Raw genomic sequence first — 12916 nt, 5'->3', positions numbered from 1 at the left:
TTTAATTCCATCTGTTTCTGTTTAATTGAGTGAAACTTAATAAAAAATGGTGTCTCTAGTGAGCACATGTGCACATCTCTCCCAGTTGTTGGAATTTGAAATGAAGCTGTGACTTTTAGGCCAAAATTTGCATGACACTTAATATAGCAGTTTTCTTTCTATTAAAAAAGAATGACAAAAAGCGCACACACACACACATAAAATCTCTATGATGATTTGGCCTGGAGTTGTAGACATCAGAGATCAAAAGTGGCCTGGTACCAGCTGTTTGGGTATATCCTTGAAAAAGGGGCAGCTTTGTCATTTCCTAGAGTAACCTAGAGAGAGATTTCCAAGCATCTCCCCGTGAACAGAAGTGGTAAATGCTGATTTGTTGTGCCATATGTGTGTTTGGGAGGAGGGGAGGTAGCGTCTTGTTTTGAAGAAGGTTCTCATTTCATAAAATAAACAGCACACCACTCCAAAAAGAAAAGAAAAGAAAAAAACGAAACCTCAAGCACAAGGAACTTTTTTTTTTAACCCCTAGTGAAAGCAATTAAACATCTTGGTAGACGCTAGGGAAGAATTAGAAAATCTTCTTTTCCTGAAAGCTTTAAACATTGAATAGACTCTGATTTGTTCAGGATCGTTTCGGTGTGGATTGGCCACTTGACACAGCCATCACAGCATGGTAGCCTAGAAACCGAGCCTTCAGCATCTTCTCGGTGCCTAGTGTTTGAGTGTTACTTGGAGTGGAGGCAGTGCATTTGCGTCTTCATGTAGTCTCCAGATCAGGTTACTCTGATTTGTCTTGGAGTGGCTTTCTGTATGAAAGTAATCAACTGTTGCCACGGGGTATCTGATCTCCATGAGTAGTTGCAAGCCAGTCTAAAAGGTTAACTCTACAGGGCCGGCGCCACCAATGCGGTCATGGAAATTCGTGCTGTGAGATACTTGAGTGTGCTGCTGGGGCCAGGTGCAGCAATTGCAGAATGTTGAGGAGTGAGGAGTAGCTAGAAATCACTGCAACATGGAAAAGCACACAGACCAAGGACGCTAAGGAGGGAGCAGGGACCACCGGGCAGGCGTGTGTGTGTGGAGTAAAAAGCATCGGACAGTGGACTCTACTTTTGAGTGAAATGTGGAGGCAGTAGTGGTGTGGGGGGTTGTGAAGGAGTGATTCTGCTTTATTATGAATCAGGATTGATAGCTGGCCTTAAAGTGGGAAATGATAGAAGGGTCACTTAGGAGCCTGCAGTGGCATGGTGACCAGTCTGTTACTACTCATAGATGACCTTTTCTGGCTCTTGAAACCAAGCTAACAACTCCTTTTTTTCTGGGCCTCAAAGTTTCTTTGTAGGAAGTAAAGCATTTTTCACTTTCCCTGCAGTGATTTATAGAAAGACCGAAGACAGGTCTTCTTTAGTTAAGGACCCACACCGGCTGCTTGCTCCAGAAGCACCGAGAATGGCTGATGGATAATTCCCTTACCCTTACTCCCCTTTCTGCCTAAGGTTGCTGTGAAAACCTGACTAACCAAACCTCACCAGCTTGGCCTATATTATTAATCAAATTCCCTTCTGTTCTCTCTGTGTGTATATTTAATACTGTAGATAATATGTTTTATTTAAAATTTCTAATACACCAAATTAATTTGAAATAGAAAAGGCTGGGGACTTCATTCTCATTTTTGTCATTTGTTTAATCAGTTTGGGAAAACATTTTCCATTGTTCCATTGTATGCAGTGTCTTGTCAGCATGTACCTATCTAGGAGAAACGGCTTTGTTTTCAGCGTTCTGTCTTTACCCTCAAAGCATGGTGTAGCTTCTGTTCCTGCACTGTTGGAGCACTGTCTGATGTCTTTTTTTTTTTTTTAACACTGCTGAATACCAATTTGTACTTGGAATACCTCTTTCCTCTAGAATACAGTGATCCTATTCCCCAGACTGCAAGCTTTCATGTGAAAGCATATCCTAAGTCATCGTCCTGGGTGGTGCCAGATTTCACTAAAGTGGGAAAAGAGGAGGTGAACTTTGCTCTTCTGACAAGGCCTGCACTTTGTACTCTGGGCAGTGCATCGGAGAAGGGGGGCTCTTGGGGGTGAGCAGGATCACTGTAGCTAGAGGAGAGGTCTCACTGAAACAGAGCGCATCTGTGACTGTAGCTTGCATGGAGAGCCTACACAGCCGACCCATGGATTTGCCTTTATGTTTTGAACGGAAACATCTATTTAAATGGGGATAGAAACCTTTACCTATGTCATATCTATAAGATAATTGAGCTTATAGATATGGAGATATGTGTGTGTGTTGCTGGGTGGGGAAGTAGGTGGGAATGTAGAGAAGGCCTTACCTGACTTGGTCCCGGTTGACTTCTGATGGCCGATGAGCTGTTTTTCATTTTGATGGGCACCCAACATGTAGGTTCTCACAGATGCTGTCTGGTTTCATCTTCTCTCCATGGCAGAAGAATGCAGTATGTCAATAAAGCATGGACTCATACCACCGCGAAGAATGCTGGCTTCTCCAGTAACAATGAGCTTGGTGGTTCTTTGAGCATGGAAGGCCAAGCTCATGTCACAGTGTATGCACGGTATTAATATCTCTTGTTGATCTAAACTGAAGGGGCTTTTACTTGTCCTAACAGGTGTCATGCTGTAAAAACTGTCCATTGTAACTGTTCTTTGCCACTGATGGCTGAAGCTTTGTCCTGAGTACAAGATGGTATTTTTCATTGGTACGAAGCACCATGTTCCCAACCCAAACACTGCCTCCTCCTCCTCCACCACCACTACCACCACCACTACCACTACCACCACTTCCACCACCACCACCACCACTACCACTACCACCACTTCCACCACCACCACCACCACCACTACCACTACCACTACCACCACCATCACCACCACGGCCACCTCCGTGTTCAAACAAAGCAGCATTCTCCTGTGTCTTTTCCATTAGTGCATTTCAATTCTTTTTCTGGAAGTTGCATTGCTACTGCTTTTCTGAATTGCTTGATGATGAACTGTGAAGCTGATGCTTAGCTGCTTGTGAAACTTTTCTTAAAGGAGCTGGGTGTAAGAAGCACACATACATTACCCTCAGCAACCTCAGGTATCAAGAAGAGGACCACACTGCTAACATGGGTAATCCTATAACCTGGTTTTTCTTGTGGAACTTTGTAACTTCTATAAAATACCGCCAGCTTTGTGTATTCCACTGAGCAGGGCCCCAACCTAGATATCGGACTCTAGTGAGTCCTGCCTATTCAGGAAGCTACCTATTATTCAGCATAATACTGCCCTTTTTTTGATAACTGGCTTTCAAATGGGATAATCTCTAGAGAGGCTTCATTGTATCCTCTTAGAGAGAGCATATGGATTTAAATAGAGCCTTTCAAAAAAAAAAATAGATGAAAACTTCCATCTGTAATATATTTCCTACTTGGGCCTTTTGAGCATATGCTGGGCACATAGAGATAAAATCTCCTATATTTTAGAACAGAATAAAAGAAGACAAATTATGGTAGATAAGTGGCACCCAGAAGATTTCAAAATTAATAATTTTATTTGGGGGACTATTGAAGAAAAAACATATCAACTTTTTTATAATTGCACTTTAAAATTTTGGAAAAGAGAAGTTGAGAAAGCAATCAATATTCTCATTTCAGTCAGTATTCTCACTCTCAAATATTAGCTATTTAATAAACATATCTTGGATTACTATTTTTTTAATTATCAGTTTTTCTAGTTTCCCCCTTTATAGGAAAAAATAATACCTATGTAGTTAAAAACTGAAGACCAATTTAAAAAACAGGACAGGTACAGTTAAGAACTAGAAATGCCATTTTTATTACTTGAAAAATAGATTAGAAGTGTTTTTCTTTTCCCAGAATTGTGTGAGTTTGTGTTGAAGCCCTGAATATGGGTACATGGTTAACAGAATATGGGTACATGGTTAACAGGCAGCTTGTACCCGATCCCAAAGCGGGAAGAAAGGCCTGGCTTTGGCTCATTGATGGTAAAGTCTCCTCCCACTGCCTTTCAGCAGCTCTGCGAAAGAGCTGATCAAGACGCTGCAGACCCAGCTTCCCCAGACCAGCCAAGAGGGAAGAATGATGAGCATGTTTTAAATTACAAAGATAGAGCAGCACAGGCAGTTTCTGGGCTGAGTGATAAATTGAAATCCATAAATACAGCAGTGCTAATTTGAAGTTCCATAATTGTTTGTGCCATGAGAATGTGTATGCTTAAAAGGATTCTATAAAGCAATTACTAGAAATGCCTCCCTTGAGAGCTGTATGACTGGAGGCATTTTCAGTCCAAGGGGGCAGCAAAAACTCAAACCTCTTCTAGATGAATGGCGGGGGGCGGGAGGGGTCATGAAATCACAGGGAAGAGGTGAAGGATTTGAGAGCTACTAACCTGACATCTAACTGAATGCCTAAGAAGTTGCAAGACAATTTCAGGAAATAGGAAAAATAATTTTGAAAACACCAGAAGCCTCCAGACTTTCAGCGTGTGACTGATCTTTTTTCTAATCTCTTTGAACTTCTTTCCACCTATTGCCTTAATAGCAGGTGCTTCCTCTTAGGGTCCCCCCAAATTATTTACCTCGAGCTCCCTAATGAAAGAAATTACTTTGCATTAATTTTTCATAAAGGGAGAAGTGCTGGAAATACCAAAGGCATTGATAATTTCATGGAGTAGCAATGAATGTCAGTCACAGTTTCCTCTCCCCGCTGCCTGGGGCTGTGCCTTCAAAGCGGGCGACACACTGCAAGATGTGAACAAGCTTTATAATGCCATATAAATCCAACTGGGCTCATTTTACCTAACAACAGAACCATGTTTGTTAGCTTTTTTGTAAAATGGACTACTTCAGTGAAAATTGATTCCACGTAGTTCTAATAACTGCGACGTTGGACATTAGCTTTTTATAGACACAGCTCTTCACACCTGCTGGTGTGGACACCAGTTTGTACAGACTGTTGTCACACACCCTGGCTCAAAGTCGAAAGAGAATTTTAATTACTTATCAAGCTGCCAAATTCTACTAATTGCCCCCTTGTCAGCATATTTCATTAATTGCTGAAAGGTAAATGAGTTACATATTTTGTTTGGACCATGTCACCTATACATTTTCAAAGCCTCGGATTATTTATCTTACAAGGAGAGAAGGGGCTTCTTCTCCACAGATGCAGCTCAAATTAGCAAAACTGAACTGTAGAGTTTCAGGCCTTTCCCTTCCTTAAAATGCTGATAGATTTCTAGACCAGACTGCTTGATATTTATTGGCTTATTGGTCTTGCTGTTTAAACACACCCATCGTCCTTTCTTTCTTAGGCCCTATAAGCAAAGCTGGAGTAGTGTCTTAGGAAAAGGCCAACTGATCACCCTAATTTTGTCATTCCAAGTCTGCAGGGCGCACATATTGAGTAGTTGTTACTGACATCTTTAGGCTACATGAGTGAAATGCAGCAAGCCTTCCGCCAGCAGCCTGTGGGCTGATCCTGAGCTGTTCCCTACTTTAGGTACACAGGTGACCCTGAAGCTCCCACTCAGCCCTCTGTTTTCTGAATCCTGTCTCCTCGAGCACAGCGAGGAGTCTTCCAAATCCAGCTGACAACTGCGGCACACCTTCTTGGCAGGGCAGGCTCTCTCCTGGAACCATAGTCTGTTACCTCATTTCTTCCAACTGCCCTGTCCCCTAAATATAAGTGTTCCCAGGTGCAGTGCAGCACGGGGGCTCGCTGTTGGCCTCTGAGAGTGGAAGTGGCTGGATCGGAGTGTGCACACCCTACTTCTCCCTTGCCCCAAGTGGCAGTTCATTTCCTGTCTGTTGCCGAATGCTGTCTAGGGCCTGCTACTCGCTATTTCCTTGCCTCTGCTCCACTTCCCACTAGCCTTCTAACTACCTTTCATTCTCGGCTCCAACTCTTTCAATGATGAGGCGAATGCTTTTTCTGTTCCACGTCACTGCAAAGTCAAGGTCCAGCATGCTCTCACTTAAAACTGCCTCACCCGATCTCACGCACAGTGCGAGAGCTGAAGGTAAGCCCCGAATGTTGCCAGATGATGGTGAACAAACAAAAAACAACTCTCCAACAGCAACTCACAAATGCATGAAATGTTTTAACCTCTAGACAGACTGCCAGAATTTCTCTTTTCTATTTCCTATTTGTAGTGATAACATTTTTCTTTTTGTGTTTTTTTTTTTTAAGAATAGTGTAGTACCTTGAAATAACTGCAGTTCTAACTCATTGTCACCTTTTCTGTTTGACAAGTTCCACTTCCTTTGCAATTATTGTACTTAGTTGTGCACTAGTGTCAATAAAATTGACATTTGTGAAGCGATTTCTGGCCTTTTTCTCCGGGGTTTTCTGGGTCTGGTGGTGTTTTGGGTGATGGGGTCTTTGTCTAACACAAGGCTTCATTTTAGTGAGGTGTATTAAAAACAGGATTTAAAAGCAGAGGGATTTAAAAATGCGAGCTTACTGAATCTGCCTTTTCCTCACATTTGCTAACCTTGTTATCCAAGGATCATTGCACTAACCAGTAGTCCCTGGGCAGGACATCTGCCTTCTGTCATTCTCCAGGTACAGTGGTTCTCCCTCCACTGTGTTGGTGGTGCCACCGACTGCTCAACCTGGCACCAAGGGTGGGGGCTGATGGTGGTTTCTCCAGGGTTGGTTTATACTGGGATCAGATTCTCCGCCCTTACTTCATCAGCTCCATTCTAGGTAGGCTGTTGTATCTTGTCATTCCAAAATGCACATGCATGACTCCAGAGGGTGAGAACAGATGACAGGAAAATGGGGGTGCTCCCAGAAAACTGCCCTCCCCCTTTTCCCTGAGAGATCTTTAGCGTACCAAGTAGCAGCGAGCCTGAAACTGTAGACTGAGAAATTGAGAAAGGTCTGACTTTGTCTTTCCTTATCATGGTAATAGACAAGACTACAGGTTACTTTAACTTTGCTTACCTCATATTATCTCTAGCAAATCTGCTTTATTAGTATAAATATAAGTGCTAGGCAAAAACACTTAGGTTAGAAGTATATTCTGAAACATCCCATGTAGTTTCAGTGGGTTGAGATACAGATATTTGCAAAAGTATATTGGCAAAGAGTGTCCTGTACATATCATCTCCCTTGGCTGACTCATAGCGGGTGATATATCCTTTTTTTTTTTTTTTTTTTTTGAGAAGAGTCTCACTTTGTCACCCAGGTTGGAGTGCAGTGGCACGGTCTCAGCTCACCGCAACCTTCATCTCCCTGGTTCAAGCAATTCCCCTGCCTCAGCCTCCCAAGTAGCTGGGATTACAGGTGCATGCCACCACGCCCAGCTAATTTTTTTGTATTTTTGGTAGAGACGGGGTTTCACCATGTTGGCCAGACTGGTCTCAAACTCCTGACCTCAGGCAATCCGCCTGCCTCGGCCTCCCAAAGTGCTGGGATTGCAGGCGTGAGCCACCGCGCCCAGCCACATTTTCGTCTTTCTTACTATGATATCCTTTATCCAGGACTCATGGTGCCCTGTCACTCTTGTCTCATAAAGGGAAATGGTGATAATATAATGATGTCTGGTTTTGCGTGTTGAAGTGATCACAGATGCCTGTAATGTGATGCTAGTGTTTCTGTCCCAAACAGTGAGAGACATGGAATGACATCACCAGGTATAACAAGCTTGCTTCTGTTCTTTGTAGAATGGGGAGTTAGTTGCTCGACCTTTCTGTTAGCTGCGACCCATTGTTACGGGACGTAGTGTGTCCTAAGTACACCAGTTGCTTAGATGCCTATTAGTATAGTTCTATTTTCTAATCATTTCCCCATGTCTCATTGTGACATAGACACTGTGTCTTTCTTGAGTAATTCTTAGAAATAAGCAGTAGTTGGGAGATGAAATTCCTATTTTGGGATACACTATGCTTTTCAGCTATTTTAATTGCTATCTAAGCAGAGTTCTCTATGTTACAATTAATTACATAACGGAGGCTCCATTGAATTACTCATGCTATCTTTATTAAGGCAGCTTTGACTTAGGAAAAAAACTAGAAAATAAAGAATCGCTTTAGGTTTGCCATGGGGGGTAGTCAAAGTTCTTACAATTTGAAAAAGGTGAAAGTAGTGAATAGAAATCAGGTCCCAGAAAAAATTACCTTTTTTTTTTTTTCTTTAAAACTTCTCATCCCCAAACAGGCTCCCTGACTGGCAGCCCTCACCTTTCCGAGCTGTCTGTGAACTCGCAGGGGGGAGTGGCCCCTGCCCACGTGACCTTGTCTCCCAACCTGAGCCCGGACACCAAGCAGACCTCTCCCTTGATCAGCCCACTGCTGAATGACCAGGCCTGCCCCAGGACGGATGATGAGGATGAGGGCCGCAGGAAGGTACGGGGCCGAGGGCTCACGCACGTGTGTGACTGTGTGTGCACGTGTGTGTGTGTATGAATTTTAAAAATTGGAAAATATACATAAGAGCAAAGGCACCATGTGAGCCATTTTCAGTTGTACAGTTTGGTGGCATTAAGTACATTCATGTTGTCGTGCCACTGTCCCTACCATCCATCTCCAGAACTTACTTTCCCAAACAGAAACTACATCCATCCGTCACTAACTCCTCCTTACCCCTCCTGCCAGCCCCTGGCACCCCCATTCTACTTTCTGTCTCTATGAATTTGCCTACTCTAGGCACCTCATATAAGCAGAATCATCTGGTATTTGCCATTTTGTGACTGGCTTATTTCACTTAGCATTCTGTCTTCATGGCTCATCCGTATGTAGCACGGGTCAGAACTGCCTGGCATTTGACGGCTGAGTGATGTCCCGCTGTGTGTATAAACCACACTTTGTTATCCATTCCTCTGTTAATGGACAGTCATGCGGTTCCCACCTTTTGGCTGCTGTGAACATGAGTGTCCAGGTATTTGTTTGAGTCTCTGCTTTGAAGTCTGTTGTGTGTACACCCAGCAGTGGAGTCAGGTGGACTCCTATGAGAAGACGGCAAAATGGTGGACAACAGGCGACCTCCTTGCACTTACTGTTTAAAGAGAAAGCAAGGCTGGATGGCCGGCCTGCTCCACGGTGGGGCTGGCTGCCCACCTGACTGACAGCCGCCAAGGGAGTTGAGGCCGATGATGCCACCAGCTGATCTCACCTCTGTCCCTTTAGACCCAGCTACCATGTGTTCCCACAATGTAACTTCCATGTCATGAACACCAACTCCGCCAGCGGACATAGGACAAGACAGTTCCTTTTTTATGTATTTCCTTTGCCTAATTTGGTCCTTTTGCTGATGGTAATTTTTACCAGGAAGGAAACCTTCCTAGACTATATTCTCATCATGGAAATCCATTATCTTAGCCTAGCTCCTCCTCACATGAAAAGAAGAGTAATTCTTCTTTATTTTCTTAACACGAAAAGGAGAATACATTCTTATTTATTCTCTTAACACAAAAAGGAGAATACATTATTTATTTTCTTAACACGAAAAGGAGAATACATTCTTATTTATTCTCCTAACACAAAAAGGAGAATAACTAAGAATTTTATTTCTCATCGATGCCAGCTAACAAAAGATCCCAAGTTAGTAATATTATCACTTTAATGAGGATATTCTCCAAGACGTATACTCAAAAATGATTGTTGTGCCTTGTTTCTTTGGCTGGGTTTTGCAGAGATTCCCAACTGATAAAGCATACTTCATAGCTAAGGAAGTGTCTACCACCGAGCGAACGTATCTGAAGGATCTCGAAGTTATCACTTCGGTATGTGCGGTATTTCCCCAAAAGCATTCAGTTACGTGATTTATCTCAGTTAATACTCAGCTCTACAGGGGAGGCTGGAGCTAATGAAATGTTGGATTCCCTGACTTCAGTTGAAAGGATTGTGGTCCTAGGGTATAGAAATTAAATGCTAATAGTATATTTAATTGGGAATATATGCTATAACGTTTTTCATAATGATGATTTTCAAGTGCAAAAGAAGGAAGTTCTGAGGTAGAGAAAATGAAAATTAAACGTTTTACTGTCTGTGTGCACCAGCCCAGAACATTTCGTGTTTTGCCCATTGCCAAGTATAACTGCTGAGTTTTGCTCACGGGAGACCTTGGAGGTGAACAGGAGATTCATTTTATCTTTGATAATAAATTGGGCCTTGTCAGCAAATTCTACCAGAAGACTCCCTTTTATTATTTCAATCCGTCCTGCTCAGTCTCGAAAACAAACTCAGGGCGCTGCAGATGTCTTCCTGACCCCTGGATTCCGGGAAAGCATTAGCCAGTTGGGAGGGAAATTGGGGTCTGTGAATTTCTGTTCCTCTGGGCTGTGAACTGTGTTAGGCCCTGGACAGGTACTTACTAAGCATCGTGCACCCAGCTCACCTCAGCCACAGCAGCGACTTGGTGTGAAGGCCGTGGCTTCATACCCAAGTTTGGCCACCTTCATGCCCAGTGTTTTCACAAAGGAACAGAGATGGAAGTTCTTAAAGGAATGAAGCACAGAATACTCAGTGGCCGTAAATTAGTGGTTATCCAGTAAATTGGCCAGAATGGAGGTTTTGATTCGAGTAGTTCCCCGTTTAAGAGATTTCTCCTGGCTTAAACAGTCGATGGGTAGCACACTTCAGAGAGCAGTAATATCCAGATGGTTGCTTCTTACCCCATCTAAGGAAAGAAAAGGGAAGCAGTAAGGCCTGGGCAGCCCCGTGTCCCTGAAATGCCAAGAACCTTGCAGGAAGCCGTGGCTCCTCCCAGTGCGTTTGGCTGCATGTGACTTCTGGAGAACTGCAGACACTCGCCATTGATCTTTCCACCTGTAAGTGCATCGTCTTCTTATTTCCAGTGGTTTCAGAGCACGGTGAGCAAGGAGGACGCCATGCCAGAAACGCTGAAAAGTCTCATATTCCCGAATTTTGAACCTTTGCACAAATTTCATACCAATTTTCTCAAGGAAGTTGAGCAACGACTTGCCCTGTGGTGAGTACATTTCTACTTCCCAGTTACATTTCTCCCTCCCTCTTTCTCATGTTATTTTTATGTTGTTGTCCCTGGTAAGCAGCAGGCAGGAACAAAGATGAAAGGCAGGAAACTGGCTTAAAACAAACCAGCCTTCAAATGATTTTCAGTGAAATCCAACATGCACTTAGATCTCGCTTACAGTTTCTTTCCTTTGGTTTGCAGTTCTTCAAGATGGATTTTTTACCTCTCTCACAATGATTACATGATTATCACAAAATAAAGACAGTAGTTACTTCTGGAGGGGAAATAGGGTTTATAAAGAGTAGGGGCTTAGGAAGGCTTTGAGGGGTGCTGGTAATATTTTACTGGTGCTTGCTTTAAGTCATTTATGAAGTACATATATACCTTGTGCAGTTTTCCGTATTCTACTCCAGTGTCTAAAACATGCTTTGAAAAACGGATCTATGTAGCATGTGCATGCGCGCACACACACACTTTTACCTTACCTTGAACTAGAAGGATCTGTTTTAATACTTGAAATGCCATTTGAACAGAGACATCCAATGAATAATTAAAATAATAGAAATGACCTAAGTGTCCATCAATAGCAGATTGGTTAAAAATAATCTTAAGCCTGTCCATTAAATACCAGATGAAACATTAATGTGAGAGAAGAGGGAGGTACAAAAAACAGGAAAAGCTTTGTGGACTGTCACATGCAGAATCTGCTGCACTTTTACCTAAAATAGACGGTTTTGTAGACAATTCCTATGGCAGTTTTTTAAAGACAATTATATGGAGAGAGACACATGGGGAGTTGATTGTCTACTAAACATGCATTTGAAAAATGCCAGGAGAAAATAGCAAAAGGTTTTTGGCAGAAATAGAACCCATTATGGGCTGTATCCTCACTACCAGTGAGAATTTGGTTTGGAGTGGCCTCAGGGGCCCTCCGTGACCATAGGGCCTGAAGGAGCGCTATGTGAGATTGTCCTGCCTCGGGTGATCCCAGACTGTGGCATTCAAGTGTCAGTTGAATAGCTAAGCAGAGCTGCTTTCTGTGTCGTGAAGCTAATGTGCTGGGGCAGCGGGAGCTCTCTGATCCCCCTAAGTGATGTCCGGCTTTGTACATTTTTTATACCTGGAGGATAGTTCAGTGCAATTCTCCTTCCCTTGAGAGAAGGAGGTGGCAGGTGTTACTGAGAGGCCCCAGTGGGGAGAGCATAGCCAGAAATGGAGAAATAATAGTTACAAGGTCAGCCTTGCTGGAAATGGGAAAAATTGAAAATGCCACGTTATCTAGAGTCTTGGTATTATGAATATAAGAGAAATGTCACTTTTCAAAATTAAAAATAAAAATTTGGCCAGGCACAGTGGCTCATGCCTGTAAATCCCAGGACTTTGGGAGGCCGAGGCAGGAGGATCACTTGAGGCCAGGAGTTCGAGAGCAGCCTGGGCAACATAGCAAGACCCTGTCTCAACAAAAAGATACTTAATTAACCAGGCGTAGTGATGCAAACCTGTGGTCCCAGCTACTGGAGAGGCTGAGGCAGGAGAATCACTTCAGCCCAGAAGTTCAAGGCTGCAGTGAGCTATGACTGCACCACTGCACTCCAGCTTGGGTGACAGAGCAAGACCCTGTCTCTAAAATAAAAATAAAAATTCTAGCAAATGTAACTTTACCTTCCCAAGCTTGTCCTAGAACCTTTCACGTGTGTCCTGCCTCGTGTCTCATCATTCATACAAAGTTGAATGATGCTGTCATAATGGGGTCAAAGACCTTACAACTCTGGAGAACCCATTTGGCAGTTTGTTCTCTGGCCAGCAAGACATGTGTTAATACTGTCTTAGGCACATCTTCCTGGAGGCTCACAGCCTCTTGAGCTGACCTCACTCTAGCAGTCTCAGTGCATGTGGCAGTTGATTTAATAAGGTTGGAGAGGCCACACATAGGAAATGTCATCAGTTTGCAGTACCCTAAAA

At 43.2% G+C, this 12916-nt stretch overlaps 1 protein-coding gene across 2 annotated transcripts in view; it reads left to right on the top strand.

The window, feature by feature from the left end:
- Positions 1-12916, top strand: part of LOC105477658 (FERM, ARH/RhoGEF and pleckstrin domain protein 1) — a 306384-nt gene that overhangs the window by 257168 nt on the left and 36300 nt on the right. For both annotated transcript variants that reach the window (XM_011734259.3, XM_011734252.3), the window contains exons 14-16: positions 8180-8367; positions 9654-9743; positions 10818-10951. In XM_011734259.3, the coding sequence (XP_011732561.2) occupies positions 8180-8367; positions 9654-9743; positions 10818-10951 (412 nt within the window). The remainder of the gene's footprint in view (positions 1-8179; positions 8368-9653; positions 9744-10817; positions 10952-12916) is intronic.

Source organism: Macaca nemestrina, chromosome 16, assembly GCF_043159975.1.
Source record: "Macaca nemestrina isolate mMacNem1 chromosome 16, mMacNem.hap1, whole genome shotgun sequence".
NCBI lineage: Eukaryota > Metazoa > Chordata > Mammalia > Primates > Cercopithecidae > Macaca > Macaca nemestrina.
This window is presented reverse-complemented; position numbering and strand designations above follow the sequence as displayed.